The following is a 22,175-nucleotide window of genomic DNA, read 5'->3' on the forward strand; positions in this document are numbered from 1 at the left end:
TTTCAGCTTTTTTCTTTCTGTTGTTTCTGCTTCTTTCAGCTAATTTTGGCTTTGTTCTTCTCATTTTCAGCTACTTTCAACTAACTTTAGCCTTTTCAACTAATTTCTGCTTCTTTCAGCTTTTGTTCTTCTATCTTATGCAAATCTTCTTCAAATTAGCTTCTGTTTCACTTTTTGCGTTTTCATTAAACTTCAGCTGTTCAGCATATCTTCAGCCGCTTTCAGCAAAATTATTCAGCAAAAAAGCATTCACACTGCATTTTCGCAGGAAATGCAACTTCTCTAGTTTCAAAATAGTTTACTGATAAATCAGAGAAAAGGCCCAAGGAATATTAAGTTTTATGGTAAATCAACTTGTTTGTCATCCAAAAGTGAACCATTTCACCCTGACTGTTGATTTCATTACAGTTAAATGAGCTTTAGGATGTTTTTATGTATTTTATCAGATGAAGCACACTGATAACACACAAGTTGCCCTCACACTGAGAAGTAAGCCATTGAGATAAAAGCCAATAAAAAGGGGAAACCATTTTAAAATATATGCGCAGAAAGCAGAGGAATGGAAGTGTCATTTTTAAAGAAAAAAACAGTGTTTCACTTTCCGTCCTGGAGAAAATGCAGACAAGTTGAGACACGCAGACGGGAGGAAGGCTTCACTGGCGTTGGCTCTGTCCTTTCAGGAACTCGCATGAAGAGTACAGGAAGTGAGCTTGTCTCCCTGCAGCTGTTCAGCATCACGCCGCGGCCTGTGACAGCAGCAAACCGGCCTCACTGCTTCAAACTCTTATCACTACTTTCTGACTTTCCCAGGGTTCCCGAGCTGATTCCAGCTCTGCCCTCCTCCGCGCTTCCCTTTGAGGAACCAGAAACTGGCTCCACAGATCTGGAGCCTGAGCGATAGGTGGGCGTCAGCCTGGAATGTGCGTGAGTTTAGCCTTGAAAACACTTAGGCCCAGTCCACACGGGAACGGCCTTTGTGAGTATTGTTTCGCCCTTGCATCCACACAAAAATAGGGTTTTAGGAAAGCTAAAGATGATAAAAGCTGAAAGATATTTTCTTAAACTGGGTTCCAGAGTGAGAAAATCTTAAACGTCGCCCTTTGCTCTTCGTGTGGACGGAGCGAAATGCTACATGACATCAATCTGATCAGCTGTTTTAGTGGTGACTTCATAACTTACCCATTTGTATTTGTAAAAAAGAGTAATATTACTACAAAATATTTCAACTAAATACAGTGTCCCAGGTGTTTGAGTTAGCTAACAGTAAATTATCAAACCACTGACCTCCCCCCATTCCGTCAGCCTTGTAACAAACTCCAAATTTATGTACATCCTTTGTAAGACTTTAACTCATGCTTCATGTTCTGGCAATGATATCTGAACTGTATTTTTGGTAAATTAATGGGTGACAAAGCTAACAGCTTCATAGAAAATAATGGGACTGAGGGTAACACTGAAGAACGTTTCCTAATGTCCACAATCCGGACAGCTGTGGTTTAATTAAAGAACAGGATGGATGCATACAGTTTACCATGCTCCATGTCTCGTTTCCTGTTTCTGGTGGATTTTTGCGGCAGAACCACACAATTACTGATGTATTTTGAGTCATTTCTAGAAACAATGCTGTGTTTATGAGGATATTTGTGAAAACAAGCAATTGTCTGTTTTGGAAAAATGAAAATGTTCCAGTGTGAACACAGCTTTAGTTTTACTCCAGGTTCACTTTTTACCAAATGTTTGAGCTGCTGATGGGTCAAGCTGTTTGTTTCCACACGTCAACATTCAGGCCCTGCAGATTCTCGCTCTGCTGTTCAATGATTTGCTTTCTTTGATTTATTTCCACCTCCCTTTTCCATTTTTCTTCATTCGAACACTAAAAAAAGCTCCATTTTCTGCTCAAAGCTGCCGTGTTTCCTGAATGTGCACTTCCAGTCTCCCCCACCTTGGCTTCGGCGCATTTTGACTGGTTGCCCATGAAAACACAGATCTCCCAGGCGTCAGATACACATTCCACATGTTAATCACACGCGTTATTTTCTTTTTATTTTGTTCCCAACATGACCTCACCACCTTGTCCCCCACCCACCCCCAGCACACAGCCACCCGTTTCCTGAACTCTCCTTTCTCATATTTGATCAACAGTAATTACCAGGCACACACCCCCCCCCCAAACGCCATTATTTTCTTGCTCCTAATTGTTAACTCTTTCCTGTCTGTGGAAAACAAACGCCTCCTTCAGAGCAAATTCGACTCAGGGTCGTGCAAAGCAAAGGAAGCTGGGCTCTTTGTTGGAGTTTTTCTGTGCGTGTGCAGAAAAGGTCTGTTTTCTGTGTTTCAGAACAACAAAAGTAAGTTCAGACGTTTACATGCTCTGTTGCAAACACCACAGTTTAAATGCTTTTGTAGCCATATATGAGCTTGAACTCTTTATCTGTCTGAAGAAGTTAAATTTTTTTTTTCAGGTCTGTTCACTGATATTCTGTCACTTTAGAAGTCCTCAGATGTTTTTGGTAGCTTACATTTTTGCTGGCCTTTTCCACGCTCCAGTTTACAGATTAGAAAAACACCAATAATCTTAAATCTAATCATCATCTTTAGCTTTAAGATCATTTTGGGGTCTCATAACATATTTGAAATTGATACAAGTTTTAGAAACATTTCCCAGATAATAATCCCTTAGCAGTTTCGGGTAAACATCTGTATTCTGCACAGATTTTAGGTTAGTAAAAATCTACTTGAACTTGAGTCAAGGATGAAAGTTTTGGAGATGAGTTATCCCCATCTGGGGTTTATTTTGTCAATCTTAAATAGTGTAAAACTGATAACCTTCACATAGTTAGCCTCATTTTTATACCAAACTGAACTAACTAGTTACTCCTGATGAGCAGCGTAGTGTTAAACGTGTGCTGAATGTCAACTTTGTTACCGAGAAGACAAAATGGAGTGATGTTACTTTAAGTCATACAAGGAGGGGAAAAGAGATGATTATCTGCAGTGCACATGCTTCGCTCAGCTGGGTCCCCAAGCTCAACTGTGGAAGAGTGGGAAACTATGTTTCTCCACCAGGGAGGGCAGGGTAAACTATTTTTGGGGCTCAAGGCTTGGGAAACCCCCCCCCCCAGAGCCAGTCAGGCAGCCTGGTTCACAGTTAGACCACATCTGAAGCAAACTGTAATGAAGCATGAAGAGCAAGAGAATGTCGAAGAAAGAAAATAGTTTGTAATGCGGAGCCTTAAACATGTTAAATTAAAGAGTTCATATCTGGATTGTTCAGCCTACACAGTACACCCCAGAAGATTTCCAAAGACACAGACTTTAAAATACCACAGTATATCTCCTCGGCAAGCAGTGTTTGCTGATGTAAACAACAATCCACCCGCGTCTTCAGACTGTGGTCTCGTATCGAAGCACGAGGTTTACTGTATGACCAGCCGGTGTGAAAGAAGAAGAGACCCAGACGGATCACACAAAGCCCGGTTCTGTCTCTTCCCATTTCCACGGGCAGGGGAGGAAAACCACATGATGTTAGACTCTGTGAATCCCAACGTATCCGCCTGATATGAAATCAGCAGCCAGAGAGCAGCAGACCATCACGGAGCTGATAACAAGACTGTCCGACTGAAGGTCATTAACCTCACGGCTTCTTACACACGCTGGAAAACAGTCAAAGTGAAAGTAAACTAGAAAAATTAGCATTTTCTGCAGCGGGAAAGATGAGTGCTGAATGTATTTGCTGAAAAGTTTAAGTTAAAACAATCAGTAGGAAAGCTAAAAGCTAAACTGAGCAATAAAAAAGCTAAACATTACAAACAGCCAAACAATTGCTAAAAGTTCAAATTAGCAAAACAGTAGCTAAAAAAATGAAACAAGTATGCTGAAGTAAATTTCTAAGAGGAGTTTTTTCAAGAATTTGAAGAGTTCTTAATGTTTGTCTATGAGAAAAATGGCAATAAAGTTCAATAATTTAAAAAGTACAACCTTTCCAAAAACCAAAGTAGTAACAGTCGAAACAACATACAGAAGATAAACAGGACAACAAGAGAAATGAAAAGCCCAGCTGTTCAGATTGTCTCTGCAGACTTTGCTGTCAGGTTTCTGTGAGTTCTGCCCAGGAGGAACCACCTCCCTGGGCCTTCCAGGAAAACATGATGGTGGTTCTGAACCAGACTTTTCCACTCATGAGGAAATCTGAACACGCTCACTGACACGAACTCTATGTTTTAAGTCTTTAATAGATAAGCTAATTCTCAAGCTGAGACCGAACTGGAGACACAAACAAAACCCCTCAGAGAAGCAGGATAAATAAATTCAACTCCCCAGAAGGGCTTAATTGTGTTTCCTAATTGTGACAACATGACTCAGTGAATGAATTATAGACACTCTGAAATGTGACTCATGGTTTCTTGCTATCGTCTAGTCTGCTGGGTTTCAGAACATCCTCTGCTCTGATCCAATTCTAGAAATCCACATCATGTTCTCTACGTGTTAACTGCACAACAAGGATATGAGGAGGCTGCAGGAGGAAAACAAACATCTGTGCTGAGATATCTTAGAGAGTGACATCTAAACAACTTCTTGTCTCTTCTACCTGAGGTTCCTGGGTGCTCAGCCAGATTTTCATGATAAAATCTGTGTCGTATCATTTCATTCTTATTTATAATGAATTCCTCTTCACGGTTACAGCAGCAAAGTGTAGTGACAGTCAAAGCATTTAGCGAATGGTATTCTGTCTCAAGTGACAGGATTTAGGTGAAAAGAAAGAAGAAGAAGAAGAATTTAACAATTAAGGCACAACGAAAAGAGTCCAAAATGACCACAGTTAAATTTAAACATAAAAACCTTCATAAAGTTTTAATTTATTTTTGGTTGTTTTATTAAATCAAAGAATATGTTTAATTAGACAAACTTAATAAACAAATAACTCCTCCGTAACGTTCACTGAAAGGGAAATGTTTTATAACTTCGATACACTAATATTGCTCAGAAATGTTGCATCTGTTGGTTTTAGTTCATTTTTGGCTGAGAAATTTATTTTGCATCCTTCCTGCTTTTTCAGCTTCAAAAAGGAAAGAATCAGAACTTTTTCCAACTTTGCTAAGGCAGAAACATAAATAAAATAGTTTCATTAATAAGTCCAGTTTCCAGGCCTCTACATTAACAGAGTAAAACTCCTTATTCTTAGTCTAATTAGTTTATTTTTACATAACATTTCTTTTAAAACATGTTTAGCTAGCATCTTTCATCCTGTCAGGATGTGCTTCAAGCTTTAATGACCAAACTTTTTACAGAGGCAGAAAATCTGACATCGTCAGAAATTAAAATAAGTTCTGACTTCAGTTAAACACTAAATTAGACCCGAGTGTGGGATGGGATCTGGAACGTAGGCGCAGCTTGCAGTACTTCTGTCGGCACTCTTTCCTCCAAAAAAGGAGAAGAATGGCCGAAAGCCAAAATTAGACGAGGGCAGCGCGGGAGGTCCGGGTTTAAAACTGCTCTGCAGGGAGATCTGAAAGCTTTAATCCAAAAATGATGATTTTATTTTTCAGTCTGATTCACTGAAAATCCCATTCCTGACAAATTCAAACTTATTTGACAAGCTACAGATATCTATAAGGAGCTAAAACTTTGCGTTAATAAACCAGCTGCATCGTGGGTTTTATCTCCAGAGTGCCAATTTGAACTTTCCCTGCAGTTCAAACCTCAGTTTCTTTATTTCTTCACCCCAATTCATTGATCACTGAGCACTGATCACTGATCACTGATCAGTGCTCAGTGATAGAAGGACTCAGAAATATCTTCCAACAAATCAGCAAAACAATGTGGAGATTTAAATACAAAGAAATCAGAGCACAAACCTTTACAGCATGTCAACACAGAAAATATAATGTTTTAGACTAACAGCCTCACATCTGAAGGAAAAAAATAAAATAAAAATGCTTTCAAATAAAGACCCTCAGTCTCAGCCAGTCTGAGCTGTGCTGGATGTCGGTTCCAGCTTTCAGGCTTTAATGAGGACACAAATGAACGTTTTCAGGCTTTATTTTGAAGTTTGTCAATCAAACAGCACCAACATGCTGAATCCACTTCTAATTAAAAAGAAACATTTGCAAAATCTTTTTTTCCCTGCAGCATCATTTTATCTTTTATTACTGCTTTTTATGCTTTTTATTTTATTTTATTTTTTTTTCAAAGCACCTTATCAATTTTAATTAGGTTAAACTCTGAAATGACTCATGTTTTTTGTTCATGCTCAGCACTTGTGTGTCTCTGAATGGATGAGATGATAACAATAATAGGAAAAAGCTCAGCTTTATATGTGTAATTTGTGAAAACAGCAGAAATAGCCTTTTTCTTTTAGTTTTTTTGCAGTAATCTCCATGTTTTCGCTGTGCAACAAGCGAAAACATGAAAATCCTTTTTTAAAAAATATTATTTAAACGCTGTGAAGTCAGGAGACGTTTTAAAATGTGATATTTGCCAAAAGCTCCAACCTTGTGACTACACAGGAGGCTTTGTTTGATGCTTTCTGATCACGTCAAGCTCCACAAAAACCTGTTTTGTTTTATATTCTCAAGATAACAGTGATTAATCCTGAGCTGCAGCTGATCTAATTTACAGCCTTTGCAAACAATGTTGTGCTCTGGCGATGAAGTAGTGTTTGCAGTCCATGAACTGGGGTGTGAGTACTTTAAAATCACTATTCAGATGACGTCGTGCTGCGAGGGGAAAGAAGTAAGTCATTAGTGAAGCGGCTGCTACAGACTCTCTGCTCTGTGAGGTTTACTGGCTGTTACATAAGAAATGTGCTCACCAGATGGTTGGTAATCCAAAATACTCACTCCTGCGCTTGTGGTGTTGTTTTTCCTTCCAGCGAAGGAAAATCCCACTTCATGAAACACATACGCCCATACAGAGAAACTCCTCAGGTGCATGGGCACACACACACACACACACACACAGTCTGCTGCACAGTGTTCCCGTTTGTTTCGTCAGCTTGTTCTTCCAACACACAAAATATGAAACTTAAGAATTTCCATGAGTTCATTTGCTCTTATAAGTTGGACGAGGTGATTCAGGAACAACAACGGCTCAGAAGAGATGCTTTCCTGTTCAGATAAATCAAGTTAATAAAAGCCGAAATGAAATTTAATTCGACCACATCTTTTGCTTTGCGCGAAGTTGTTCGCTTGCAATCACAGCCCGTTCAAACACAACCAATCAAACCACATTATCACTTGGACAAAAGAATGAAGATTGATTTTGCTGATGCTTAAACTCTAACATTGTTTTCAGGTTAATCAGCAGTTTGGACTGTTTGGTTTGTTCCTTCTTTACTTTGGTAACGTGTTATTTCACAATGATGGAGAGGCAGGGAGGATGAGCTGCAGAATCTCTGTTATCCGTCACCAATAGTCTCCAATCCTGGTCCTGGAGGGCCACTATCCTGCATGTTTTACTTGTTTCTCTGCTGCAACACACCTGATTTGAATCAATGGGTGATTAACAGGCTTCTGCAGAACAAGAAGAGGTGATTTAACCACTGAATCAGGTGTGTTGGAGCAGAGAAACAAGGGAAACATGCAGGATAGTGGCCCTCCAGGACCAGGATTGGACACCCCTGCCCATCACCATGAAAGGCAGATGATCGTGTAATTGCCTGTGCATGCTTGTTTATTAATTTGTCTGTTAGCAAAATATCTCTTCAATCCCTCGATTGATTCAAATGAAACTCTCAGAAAGTGACGTTCATCTGCAACTTTAGACCTGCTCAGATGTGAATCCTGTCCGAACAGCTCATTCAAGAGTCAAGACAAGTTTGTTTATCAATAAATAAATTTTAAAAAGTTGTGATCCAGCAGTTATATCAAACAGTGTCTTTGTGTTTGGTTTCTACGTGAATCTTTAAACCACGGAGGAGGAGCTGGAGCGGAACTGCTAACAACGTGAAAGCAGAAGATTACTTCCCTTCTCCCTGATCTGCTGCGGAGGAAAGAAAGCGGCTGTTTCTCTTCATACTTTCCCAAGACATGAGAATCCTGAGAAGGAAGTTAAAACTGACAGAAACAGTGAGGAGGCCCCACACTTATGAGCAAGACTTGCATTAAAAACACACATAAGTGGAGGGGGTGGAAAAGTCCTCCTATAGCACACAGAGGAGGAGCTTTGGTACAGGACACTTCAGCCTCCAAACCACTCAACTGAGGACAGACAAACGTGAAAGATGTTTTATCAGCTCCGTTTCCTTCCTTCTGGATAAGGAAGTGTCTGAAACACAGAGTCATGGCAGCCTTTTCTGCTTCTGGTAAATCTTTCTTTTGTTTTTTTTCTGATTGAGTGCATTAGGAAAATACAGAACAATCCTTCTTTAACCAAGTTTAAACAACCATGAGCAGCTTGTCATTAAAACCAAACATAAAACCTTCTTATTTGCAGTAATAGGAGTTAACAGGTTAAATGATCATTAGAAACAGTGTCAGCTCTCAGAATGATGTAATGCTTCATATTCAGCCCCACCACCGTAAAGCAAAGCCCCTCCATTAACCGTGTCAAGCTTTAAAGTGCAGGCTGCAACAGATGGTTTTTACCTCCATCCTGAGAATGTGTCAGATCCCGTCCCCTTCTGTCTTCTGTGTCCTTCCTGTCCGCTTCAGCCGTGGAGGAACCTGAGGAGCGAAGAGGAGAGCAGCGAGCTCTGTGTTTATATCTGGAGCCAAATCAGCTGCATGGATGGAGAGGAGGGGCTCACAACTTTTACACACACTTCTCTCCCTCCCTGTCAACTACGGCGGAGGACTTTCAAAATAAAAGAGAAAGAGGAAAGTTCTGCTGGATTTTAACTGTAGATTTAAAAAGAAAACTTTCACTGCTTTAGTTTGGAAAGTGATGAGATTACAAATGTGAAATAATCATTCTGACAGTTTACAGTGTTTCTAAAAATGCCTCTCGTTTGTGTGTTCATCATGTTGGCTTTAAAGCAATTAGCTGTTAAATAGTGTGGGGAAACTAAAAGCTTTTGCCATTTAGTCTCAAGCTTTCATTTAGCTACTTTTAACTTTTAGCTAGCCTGTACAACCTGTTTTAGCTGATCCTGTAGTTTTAGATCAGACCTAACCACCATCTCAGGGAGAAAAAGCTTTGAGTTTGGAGAGTTGTGCAGAGAGAAAAGAAGATGGCTCCAGGGGCCATGCTGAAGGACAGCAACAAGGAGGAGAGTGAAATCTACTGACTTTTTGTCCTTCTCTAAAACTGAAAATCTGTTTTAACGCAGCTTCCTGCAGTCTCTCATTTGTCAGAAAGAGACAGTAGAAAATGTTGATGATGTTTTGTGGAAATGGGCTGAAATGAAAATTATACGTTTTAAAACAAAAGAAAAAAATGAAAACAGTTTTTGTTTGTGTTTGTTTCATTCACTTAATTGTTTTCTTAATGACCTCATTATTATTTTATTTTATTTGTAGACTTTATTTACTTTAATTTGCGGTAAAATCTCAGGTATCTGAGCAGCTCTATACTGTGTCTCCCTCTGCTGGTAGAAAATATAACTACTGTGTAATGTACTTTCCCCACAGGAAGATAAATGTTATATAGATACATACTGCAGAGCAGGATCATGTGACATTTCAAGACAAAATGTGTATAAATGTGCTTAGTTTCTTACATTTCATATATATCCCCCGTTTTATTTACTTTCAGTATATGCATGAAATATAACTTTTGTTGTCCTTTTTAACCTCATTTGCATATAATAGGTCATAAGGCTGATTCATTCTTGAAAAAAACTGATTTAAATATAGGGATGTATTAGTGGCATTATAATATTTGTAAGCTAATAAAAGATTTATCTGATGTGAGAAAAACAAATTCTGACACAGACTTGTCACAATTCTTATTGTGTCTGTATTGTAATGGTTTATCTAAAATTAATAAATACATTAATTAAAGATCTAACAGCAATGCATGCAGGTGTTTGGAAGAAAAAACAAGCAAACTTTGAATCCTCAGAATGATTTAAGCAGATGTCAACACAGCTCCAGAGAAAACAGCCCGTCTGAATTCTCATTAAAGAAATGAACCATGAGAGGAGCTGAGCTGCTTGTTGATCTCCTCCCAGCACTGATGGCAGGAGAGTCTGTGACATATGAGCTGCACTGGCTGCATTAGCTTCCCTGGTGAAAAGATAAATGGCTTAAAAAAAAAAAAGAAGTGCCATGTGTGAGTCAGACTCAAGAGTCTGTGTCTCTTTGTATTTGCGCAAACCAAGGTCCGATGATTCACGGGCAAAATCGTGACGGTTTCTTTCAAAGGACAAGACTGATGACAGGGAGAACCTTGAGAAAAAAAAAATGTTTATTTTAAGAATTTCAGGTTGAAATACACAGCTCTGACATGACCCTTTTCGGGGAGCAGACAGCGTACAAAAGTGTACAATTTCTACTCCAAAACTCAGCATCAAAGAATTCAAAACACATCTTAAGATCATACAAGTAGGAAAAGCACTCAGCTCTGCTGCTCGTGTCTTTATTTCTCTGTGAAAAGCATTTAGAGCAGCCATTACTTTAAATATGGTGATGCAGGGACGTCGATTGCCAGTTTCAATCTGACTCAGGTAATATAATATAATAACCACGTCAGATTACATGTGACAGCCGGCACGTACGCAGGCCTGAACCTCCGGGCTCAGGTGTTCCCGGCGTCACCCAGACAGATGAAAAGTGCCTCGTTTGAATCCGCTTTCACCGAGTGTATGTTCAATCTGATCACACACACACGTGCACGTGTCTGTCATATCTGCACAACTAATGACCTGCTGCTAACAGCTTTAAGATTTATAAGAGTAAACAAACATTATGGTAAAAGTCAATCACACACCGGCACATGGCTGACAGCAGTTAGAAATGACAAATAAACAAACCTTTCATGAATAAAAAGACATGAATCACTGCTGCAGGTGCATGACACAGAGCTACGCAGAAGTATTAATTCCTCTTGGTAATCTTTTTTCTATTTTGTTGACTTACAAGCTGGAATTTAATTGGATTTTTAATTTATTTAATTGCAACAATTCTCAAAAAATATTCCATATTAATGAAGTTAAATGGGGAGAATGGTTTTAAATAACTTTAAAATACTAAAATATGTTGCATGTAAATGTATTCAGCCTCTTTCCTTCGAAGCTCCAACCATCACCTTCAGAATCCTCATCATTAGATAAGATCTGCCTGATCTGTGTCAGATGATCTAACCCTGTTGTAACATCCCTAAGAATCAACACCAGTGCTCTAAATAATAAGGGTTTCAAGCAAAAGCATCATGAAGTCCAAGACCTCTCCACACAGCTCAGAGACAAAGTTGTAGAGAAGGACAGATCAGGGTTTGGTTATAAAAAAAAATACCGTAAACCCCAAACGTCCCACAGAGCTCCATTAAATCCATTAATAGGAAATGGGAAGATGATGTCACAGAGCGGGTAAGGAGGGCATTAATCAGAGAAACATCCAGGAGGCCAAAGATAACCCATCTTTCCCAAACATGTAGGAGAAGGTGCTGTGGTCAGATGAGACCAAACTCAACATCATGTCTGAGGCAAATCGACCACCTCTCACACTGCTGAGAACACCATCCCTACAGTGAAGCATGGTGGTGGCTGCATCATGCTGCGGGGATGTTTGTCATCAGCAGGAGCTGGGAAACTGATCAGAGTTAAAGGAAGGATGGATGAAGCAAAATATGGAGAATTTCTTGAGAGGGACTTGTTGGAGTCTTCTAGGGATTTGAGACTGGGACGGAGGTCCACCTTCCAGCAGGACGCTGAGCCGAAACTGTCTGCTGAAGCTACACAGCTACAGAACCTGATACATATCCTGGAATGACCCAATCTCTGGTTTGATTTAAAGATTGTTGGACACAAGCAGCACCCAACCAACCTGAAGGAGCTGGTGGACAAAATGGACAAAATGTCCAGAGGTTAGATGGACCAAGATCATGGAGACGGACCTGAGGAGACTTGATGCTGGAGCTGCTGCAAAAGGTGGTGACAATAAATGCATATGCATGCACCATTTTTCAGTTTTATATATTTTTCAATGATTTTTTTAAACAAGTTTTCCCCGTTTTTAACTTCAATAATCTGAAGTATTTTTTGAAGAATTATTACTTATAAAACAATATAAAACACAATTAAATTTTAGCTTGTAAGGCAACAAAATACAGAGTTTACCAAGAGGGATGAATGCTGTTGTTAGACACTTTAACTGAGAAGAAGTCCTACGTGCAGAAACAGGTGAGAACAGTGAACTATCTGCAGGTATATACTTCTTTATGAGGTGGACAACACTGTGACACTCAAACCATCCTAATAGGAGTAATAAACCAGATTTTGCAAAGAAGTGCTGTGAAGCACTAAGCCCTGTTCTTTTCCTCCTCAGCTCCTGACCCCTGACCCCTGACCCTTACAGAAACCAGCAGACTCAGACCCCAGTCAGGCTCTCATTCAGGTTGGAGATGCGGTCGATCACGCAGAGCTGTCTCTGACCACGGAGGACCTGCCGGGGGCGCTGGTGGAGCAGGAAGAGGCGCTTGGCTGCGGCCCTGTACTTCCGAGACATGAGGTTGTACACCACCGGGTTGATGGAGGCGCTGAGGTAGCAGAGCACCATGGAGGCCATGTTGAAGTTCTGGCTCAGCATGGCCGTCTTGTAGTCGTCCACCTGGGCAAAGAGGTTTCTGCCGATGTGGTAGGGCAGCCAGCAGATGATGAAGGCCAACACCACCACCACTGAGGAGACAAATGAGCATTTTGGGATTAGACTGGAGTTATATCCTGTCTTAAACTGTATTTACACACTTAGAAGTACAGCAGCTGAAAGCAGTCCAGCATAATTCTGCTTCAATGTGTCAAAATCCATTAACTAAACTTCTCTAAAACAAACAAACCAAAAAAAAAAAACCCAACCACTTAAAACATTTTGCCTGTTACAATCTGAATAAAATGCAAGAATGACGCGAGAGCACTTTAAGTGTTGTCCTGTGGTTGCCAAGCAACCAGAGGAGTCACTACGGTTGGCCATGAAACAGCCTGACACAAGACACTGACGTTCTTCCATTTAGAGCTTTTGGACAAACTAAACAGAAAAGGAAGGTGTAAAGATTCTGATGGGTTGTTTGGGTTCATTTTGGACGCAGTGAGTCACTTCAAAGTTGCCATAAAAAGTTATTTATACCCATCTCCTCCAACCAAGGTGACTGAAGACATCGGAAACATGGGGAAATTCATTCAGTGTTAGCCAAAACAATATTTGTTCATCCATCAGAGAGGTAGAACCATTTTAAGATTAAAAAACCACATAAACATAATTAAATCTAAAAGTATTTACATCAGAATGCAAGGAATGCATTAAAAATATGTTAATCAAACGTTTTTGTGTAAAGTTCTGCTTTTCTTTGGATCCTTGCCCACCACAAAATGACTATAACTCAATCAGTTTTACAAATATTTACCTAGAATTAGGTGTGGTAGTAGCTGAGACTGCTCCTCGGCACACAAGGCTCTGTCATCTTTCAACACAAGATAATCTTAGCCTGAAAGGTGTCGGGTGATATGCATTCCTTTAACGAACGCTAGGCCTTTCATTTATAACGGAGGTCTAATTAGGAACAATGAAGAGTCTTGTCATCTGCAGTAACCTGTGAAAAATTTATTAATGCGCAGCGATTTTACAAAAAAACATCAAAAGCGTTGCTGTAAACCTCACCCAGCACATCGACAGCAGCTTGCTCCAGCACCTACCTTACATGGTTTTTCATAACGAGGGCAAACGAACAAACCAATTAGCTTCTGGATGCAGCGGGAAGAACGCCACACAGCCAACAAAGACCAGAGCCGGGGATTTGTGTGATGTATGAGCTAATCACTGAGTCACCAGTATTGATCAAGAAGCCCCCGCAGATAAAACTATCATCAGTTTGTAATGGGGGGCAGTAATTTCTGGAAGGACAATAAATGTCAGCCCTGTCATTAGACAGAGGCGTGTCTCTGCTCAAATGTTTTGTGAATTAAAAACAGCCGTAAAGCACAGAGTGAGCAGATGTCAGAGTTACTACCAAGGGATTCCCCCAGGACTGCATGCACGAGGGAATATGGATTATTCCGGATTCTGAGGACAATCCAGTTTGATGAGGGTCTGATGTTCAGTTTGACAGCAGGAACTCTGCAGTGCTTCTGTGCAGCCAAACAACATTAATATCATGATAAAGTCATCATAAAAACATTTGGAAATGAAAGGCCTGGCATTCCTTGACAAAATGCACATCACTCACCACCTTTCATATCAGAGTTTTAGACAGAAATCATCTTATGATAAGAAATGACAGAGCTATAGCCACTTTGGTTAAACTTTGAAAACACCATGATGCAGAATCTCATGTGAGATCTTGCTTGATTTGTTAGTGCTTGGAGTATGTGTTGAGGGTGACTCTCAGCTACTACCACACTACATTTAATTTCAAAATCTGTAAAATTCACCAAGATATAGCCAATATTGTGCTGGATAAAGTTAATTAGCTGTGCCGGCCATCTTAAATCAGGGTGACTCCAAACATTAATGAGTTGTAGATGTACAGTCAGCGATTACTAACTGAGAGTTTCATTGAATTCTGTCCAGTGGTTCATGAGATATTTTGCTAACAGACAGACAGAACTGCCAGCGGTTTTAAGTAAAGATGTCGCACAGTGAGTTCTGCTCAAAGTATGTGTTAGGGACCATACTCAGCTGCTACTGCACCAAATTTTAGTTCAATATCTGGAAAACTGCCTTAGCTTAGTCATGTTTGTGCTTTTTTTAAATCCATTGGCTGTGGCGACCATCTTGAATTGTGTTGAGTTAAAAAGATAATTAATTGTAGATATATATCCATTGATTACTTTCTTAAAGTTTCATTAAACTCCATCCAGTGGGTCTTGAGATAATTTCCTAACAGACAGAGTTGATTCTAATAGTTAATTCAAATGTTTTAAACAGATTTGAGAGCTTAATTCAAATCTGTTTCGTGGTTAATGAGATATTTTGCTAACAGTACAGAGAAATGAACAGAAACATTGTTGTTTCACCTTCAGCAGCAGGTGATAATGAATACAGATGGACATGGCTGCAAATGAAGCAGATCAGATCAACAATAACACACATGGCAGCACGCTTCTCATCATAACAAACCAGGAGAACGCAGCGGCGATGGACGGGTTTCATGTGGAAAGAATGTCTGATTCTAAAACAGCCCATGCTGTTCGATAATGCTCCCAAAGCCAGGGCAGAAAACCCGAAAACCTGGATTCCAATCAGTCAGCCTGGTATTTTTATTGCTTCTGCAAACTGACTGTTCAAACAGACGGATTTCTGCCTTCAAGCTTTCTCCCCGTGAAGACACTTTGAAATGCTGAATGTGTTTGTTTTGGTTTGTGGGGACGAAAAGCAGGAAAAGAGGACTCACCAGGTGATGTTTTCAGCGCCGTCCTTGACGACAGTCGCCTTTGGGGTTATTTGCAAAGAAAAACTTTGAGTGACCTCACTTTAACGGCCGGGTGACACAAAATTTTAAATTGTCTCCAGGGAACACATGAACGACAAGTGAAGATCTGGCTGTTCCTGCTGGTTAACCAGTAGGTAATGGATAACTACAAACAAAACTTTATTAAGTAGTTGATGTTTGTTTATTGTTGGCTCCCATCTGAAGGAGAAGGCGGATGATAATGTTTCATCTGTGTGTGCATGTGCCTGTCTGTTAGCAAAATATCTCATGGACCACTGAGTGGATTTTAATGAAGTTTTTGGGAAATAATTAATGTATAGATATCTACAACTGATTCGACTCAACCCAATTCAAGATGGCCACCATAGCCACATCATTTGTGTGTAACACATTGTGTAACATCTCTGCTTAAAACCTTGGTTTAAACTGTCTGTCTGTTAGCAAAATCTATCAGAAACCGCTGGACAGAGTTTAATAAAACTCACTGAATCAAAGGATGAAATCACTGGATGTACATCTACAACTCTTTAACTTGTGGAGTCACCTCAATTCAAGATGGCCACCTTAGCCAACACAAAAATGGTTGTAACTCAGTCAGTTTACTTGATATTGAGCTCAATTTTGAAGCAGTAGTAGCTAAGATTCACTCACAACACGTACTCTGAGCGTGACATCTCTCGTGAACATTTATTATTTTTTATGGTTTGACCAAAATAACAACACGAGATGTTCTTGGTCTAAAACACTGACAGGCATGAGAGGCGGCGGGCGATATGCAATCCTTCAAGAGCTGCTTGGCTTTCAGTTTGTTAAGAAATCAAGTGTGGAAGAACTAGACATTTAAAAAAATATTTTACATTTACAATATACTACGAAGGGTTAAAATAATAGTTATGTGATAATTTTACACATAACTTATAATTTTGGCTCTTTATTGCCTGTTAATAACTATTATTATGACATAATTTCCTTCCTTCCTTCCTGCTTGTGTCTCTTCAGGTAAAGTGGTTCACCATGGATGGAACAAACTGTCACAGAGTTTTTTTGACTCACATTAATAAAGTCATTTTTTGTCTTTTGTAACATATGTTTTTTCTGCTGCTGGAAAGAGAAAACTCACCCAGGATCTTGACTGTCTGCCTGTGGGACCTCTCTCGGGCCAGAGCACACGGGCCCTGCAGGTCATTCTTACTTTTCCACAGCTTGCACCCGATGGAGCCGTAGAGGAAGATGAGGCAGAGCATCGGGCAGAAGAAGTACGTGGTGGACACCCAGAGCATGATGTGCAGCTGCCCGGAGCTGATGGCGTAGCTGGTGTGTTTGCACTGCCCCGTGTTGAAGTCGGGGTGCGTCTCGTTGTCGTACTCCACCCCGACCAGGAAGAGCGTGGGGGCCGCAGAGACCAGGGCGAAGCCCCACAGGGCGAAGATGATGTACTGGACGCGGCGTCGGGTCACCATCACCTTGCTCCGGAGGGGGAAGCTGATGGCCAGGTAGCGCTCGATGCTCAGGGCCGTGATGTGGAGGATGGTGGCCGAGGTGCAGCCCTCGAAGATGTAGTGGTAGAAGCGACACACCGCCTCTCCGAAGAGCCAGGGCACGTACTTCCACAGGCGGTAGAGGTCAAAGGGCAGGCAGAGGAAGATGATGAGGTCGGACACCGCCATGCTGGACAGGTACAGGTTGGTGGTGGTCTTCATGTCCTTGAAGTGCTGGATGATGAGGATGGTCATGGTGTTGCCCGTCACCCCGACGATGAAGATGATGATGCAGATGACGGTGACGGGGATGAGGGTGGAGGCGGGGAACAGGGAGCCCTCGTAGTGGTGGTCGTCCACGTTGTACTGATCCATGGCCTCTGCTTCACAAGCATGAGGGTCCACCTGGGGTCTGGCCCAGGGCATTCCAAACTCACTGAGAGGGGAAGCAGGCAGGTGAGAAATCTGGCCTCAAAGAGCCACTGAAGAGGAAGAAATGTGTGTGTAAAAAACGGAATTTTCCTCTTCAATGCTGCTTTAAAAATTTTACACATTTATATCTGAATTTGAACTCAGTTACTATTTTATTATGTGTTTATTTTCAGTTGTTTTAGGTTAATTTGTTTTTGCAAAACCTATAAAGTAACTTAGACCAACACAGATTAATGGACTATTTGTTCACAACTAAAATGAGAATTTTCTTCATATTGTGAAAGAACTTTAGTAAAGCAGGGATGTCTTGAAACTAAGAAATATTCCCCAAATTTAGGTACAGCATTAAACAAGTTAAAACAGGAAAAGTCAAGTCTTAAGCTGAATAAACTTTAACTCTAAAAGAAAAAAAAAAACTTGCATAAAAGATTTTACCTGGAAAATTCAACTGGATGGTCCAGCCTTTTGAAACTTTTCTTTCTCCCCGTCGGGGTCGGGTCTCTGTGAGCAGCCGGGGAGACGGGGAGACGGGGAGCAGCAGCAGGAGAATCACCAGCAGTGACAGAAGCTGCCCTGGTGCTCAGAGTCCTACTGAGCTGAGCTGAGAGATAAAGAAAGGAGACACCTCCTTCGCAGCACCCTGAGGAGACGGAGAGCATCAGAGGGGGGTGCCTGCTGTGCGTGTGCGTGTGCGTGTGCGTGTATGTGTGTGAGTAATCTTCATAATCAAATGATGACAGGACCAAAGACGACAAGGAGAGAATGGATTTAAGGTAACGCCAACCTCCATCACTGATGCTCCATTCTGTGTGTTTATACACTGATTAATGCAGCCATCAGGAGCAAGGAAGTGAGACAGGAGATGGAAGGAAGGAAGGAAGGAAGGAAGGAAGGAAGGAAGGAAGGAAGTGAGGGAGTGGAGTTGGTAAAAAGGGAGGAAGTAAAGATGGAAGGGAACCAAGACAAGGAACGAAAGAGAAGAAAGGGAGAACCAAAGGACAGAAGAAGAGAAAGAAGAAAAAAAGGAAAGAAGGACAGAAATAAAGTAGGAAAGAAGGAATAAAGGAAGAGTAATAATAGAATATTATGAGTGAAAAGGATTAAAATACTTGAATGTGTTCATGAAGCGATGCTTCAGATGTCTGTAGTTCTGTGGAAGAGAAGAAAAATGTTCTTTGACAACAGTGTAATCAGGATATGAAAGTGAAAAAAGGGAAACGTATAAATCTATGACAGTAACAATCAGACATACTGTTCATCTTTCACCTGGTCGTGTTTTCAGTAGAATAAAAAATCTGAACCCTCCTGAAGCCTTAAAGAGAGAGAGAGAGAGGCAGAGAAAGGTCTGTTTCACCTGAAGGCCACAGGAGCGTTAATGAAAAACTAAACCTCACTTTTTTTTTTCTTCCTAGGTTTTTGATATTTCTGGGGTGGAACACAGAGAAAAATGTAAACAATCAGTGGAACAAAAAATCAGCATTCCACAACAAATGCATCATGGTTAAAATCTGTGTCCCAACAACAGGTGTATTCTTAGTTCTCCTTTTTTTTTGTTCCTGTCCCATCCATCACCACAGACTGGTCAGCCATTTGAGTTAAATGAACCTTCACAGTAAGATCCCCACCGCCATTGTGTGTTTCCACTGAGCGGAGGCGCTCGGGCCTCAGAGGGTCAGCAGCCTCTCCTCTCAGTTTGCTCATGTCAAAGCAGCACAACGGGGAAACGAGGAGCACTTGTCTGTTTCCTCTCAGGGGTTTCCAATCCGTCTGTCAACACGAGCCAATGTGGAGCACAATGTGGTGAGCAGGATGAGCGAGCCGACTCTGCCCCTCATTCATCATTCTAAGCTGCCAACAGAAAACTTTCATTTGGGTGAATGTGACGAATGTGACGCTGCGACGAACTCTGAAGAGTTCTGTTTTCTTTCTCCTTTTTTTTTTGTAACACATCATATTAATTTTAGATATTATAAAACAAAAAAATTAAAAAAGGCTAGAAACTACTTTCTCTGCCAGACAGGTGTAAACAGGTCTGATGAATAATTTGACAGAAACAGATTTTAATTTGACGCCTGTGAACCTTCAGCTTTTGAGACTCTGCTCTTTTAGTTTTAAGGAGATATTGTTGGAACTACTTGTGTTTTGTTTTAAAATTCTGTTAAATTTATGCTGTTTTGAAATACTAAAATGCAACGAGATTATCTAAAAATATTAAAACGCTGGGTTTATAGAGAACCTGTGAACTTAAATGAGACAAAACCTGTTTTTATTGAAGACATGAGCGTCTCGCTCTGAGTTGTTGCACAAACAGTACCTTTAATAAAACAAAAAGTAGCTTAAAGTAACTTTTTTCCCCCCACAGACTACGAGGCTGTTCAGACCCTGTCGTTTGTGACCCGTCTCACGCGGACAGTTCTGATAGTGTGAAAATGTTTTTTTACAATCCGATTTCAGTTCCCTGCTCTGTATGCAGATAGAGGCAGCTGTCTGCTCAGGTTCCTGTCAAATTTACAACACATGAATTATATTAATTGGATATTATCTCAGTTCAGAGCCATTTTTACTGACTTATCACTTAATAAGCCTCATAACTTAACTCTGTCAGAGCAAAGATGGACAAGTTTTAACCCATAAACCTCCAGCGTGTTGCGTTTTAATTACGCTGCTCATTAAAGCTCCCAGTGACCGCAGTGGACCCAACCAGCTCAAAAACAATCAGAACAACAAATAAACTTAAGAGAAACTTACCGTTCAGTGTTCTGTAACCCCCTTTGATTTTTACAATCCTGACATTTTTGTTAAGGATTCTGAAAAAACAGTTCATTAAAATCTTTAGCCAAAAAGAAAAAGAAAAAAGCTGCATGTTTAGAATATTACCAACGATCACTGCTTAAATATCTTCAGTCAGCCAGAAGCTGAGCAGACGTTTTTAGGATCAGGACTGATTGTGTTCAGACTAACTCTGACTACATTTAGCACCGAGGCCGTTTACTTCAGACCTCAGAAATTAAATATTTCTGAACTTCTGTGATTTTATTGTTTCCTTGATTATTGATTGCAGCTTCAAAAGCCTGGATAACAGTGTCCGTCTTAATGTGAGCTGGTAGAGTGAGTAATGAATACAGTCTGCAGAAGAAGAGCTGACCTTACAGAACGTTTGTTTCTGTTCACAGAGAACCTGCCTGTTAGACCAACGAGGAGCCAAAGACGCACATGCTCAAACTTCAACCATGATGAAGAATTATAAATCTTTTATTGTGCATGGATCCTTTGTAGATATCATGGCTATACAGATACACTTTAGATACATATCTATGATTATACATTTTCCCATAACGAACATTGTAAAGTGATATGTCTGGTAGTATGTATAGTATAACAAATTTCTCTTTTTGGAATGTACGGTGTATGAGGTAACTGCAAACATTAAAATTACATAAAAATGGTCTCTATTTTTGTGCATATTTTACTTTTTTTTTTTTTTTTTTTGTAGCATTTTGTTAATCTCTCCAGCCGAAGGTGGATGAAGAGATGTTAAAATGGCACACTTTGCAATCACTATCAAAAATAGGATTTTTCGACTTCTTTAAATGACAAAGAGAAGACATTTGCAGAATGTCTCGAGGACCAAATCATGTAATTCTATTCAGGACGTTTTGCAAGGTACCTGCGTTTCCTTCTTCCAGCCCACGGCAGCAATGACCTGCCAGGCAGCAAACAACACTACGGTCAGATTCCCACCGACGAGTCAGTTAAAGCAATCTGTTACAAACACTCAACATACAGAGAAAAGGCAAATTTAGATTTGCATGAAAACACATTTTATATCTGTCATTTGTGTCCCATGATTCATGACTACTCAGGATTTATTATCTTCTGTGGAGAGTATTAACTTATATTACTTCAATATTATAAAAAAATATACTTCACGAATGTATGACCTGACAAAAGAAACGACAACGAAAAAACAAAACCAAATCTTAATATAAAGAACTACTTTTTCATTTTTCTCATGATTACATATGTTAACTAACACCAAATGAATGCTGCAAAGTAAAAGGAAATAAAATACATTTTAGTGTTTTCTAACACTAAAAAGGGAAAACATCAAAACTTAAGAGAAATTAAAGAAAAAAATTCAGATATATTTTTCCTCTCCAATTAAGGCCTCTGAAACAACTTTTTTTTTGTTTTGTTTATTTTTTTTCTCTTTTTTTTTCTTGCTGATAGATTAGCTGTTTCAGTGACACGCAATGTGATACTACAACTTTTAAAACACCCAAAACACAAAAAGGGCTTGCACAATCTCAACGTGTGTTCTATAAAATGCATCACAAGACCAAAAAATGCAGTCAGTCAAGATTTTCTTCCACTAAGGTGCAAAGAAATCACTAACCAAGGGAAAACAGAATAAAACAAAACATACAAGAAAAGCATACATTTTTGTGCTGAACAACAATATTTCAGAGTAAAGCAGCTGCATGATTGTAAAAACAAGCTACAGTATAACTTTATGATAGTAAAAATAATTAGAATTCACTGTTAGTTTTTTTTTGTTTTCTAACTTTATACTTTTAGCTTTTTTTTCTTTTCTCGTTGCAAACCTACAGATCCTTGTGTCCATACTGTACAAAAATATACTAACATTTCTCCAGTCATTTTTGCATCCTTAAACATTCCGAACATCAAAAAGGTTGGAAAGTGCTAAATGAACGTTCTATACCAGGATTTTTATCTTTCTTT

The 22,175-nt window shown here is 39.9% G+C and overlaps 2 protein-coding genes across 4 annotated transcripts in view; both read right to left on the bottom strand.

Annotated features, from left to right (window-relative positions):
- The window catches only part of zgc:153184 (uncharacterized protein LOC751652 homolog), a 13,469-nt gene extending 4,746 nt beyond the window's left edge, over positions 1-8,723 (bottom strand). The window contains exon 1 of one of the 3 annotated variants that reach the window (XM_017416270.3): positions 8,586-8,723. In XM_017416270.3, coding sequence (XP_017271759.1) covers positions 8,586-8,591 — 6 coding nt within the window. In that variant the 5' untranslated portion in view covers positions 8,592-8,723. Of the gene's footprint in view, positions 1-6,811; positions 7,342-8,585 lie in introns of those variants that run through there. The other 2 variants (XM_025005958.2, XM_025005959.2) reach the window with 2 other exon arrangements.
- A 983-nt stretch (positions 8,724-9,706) lies between these two features.
- Positions 9,707-18,186, bottom strand: mlnr (motilin receptor). The gene is made up of 3 exons (XM_017416364.2): positions 17,868-18,186; positions 16,643-17,436; positions 9,707-12,775 (listed from the first exon to the last, which is right to left on the bottom strand). The coding sequence occupies exons 1-3, from the start codon at positions 18,089-18,091 to the stop codon at positions 12,468-12,470; spliced, it is 1,326 nt and encodes a 441-aa protein (XP_017271853.2). The 5' UTR covers positions 18,092-18,186; the 3' UTR covers positions 9,707-12,467.
- Between the last annotated feature and the right edge of the window lie 3,989 nt (positions 18,187-22,175).

This window comes from Kryptolebias marmoratus, linkage group LG2 (assembly GCF_001649575.2).
Source record: "Kryptolebias marmoratus isolate JLee-2015 linkage group LG2, ASM164957v2, whole genome shotgun sequence".
Lineage (NCBI taxonomy): Eukaryota > Metazoa > Chordata > Actinopteri > Cyprinodontiformes > Rivulidae > Kryptolebias > Kryptolebias marmoratus.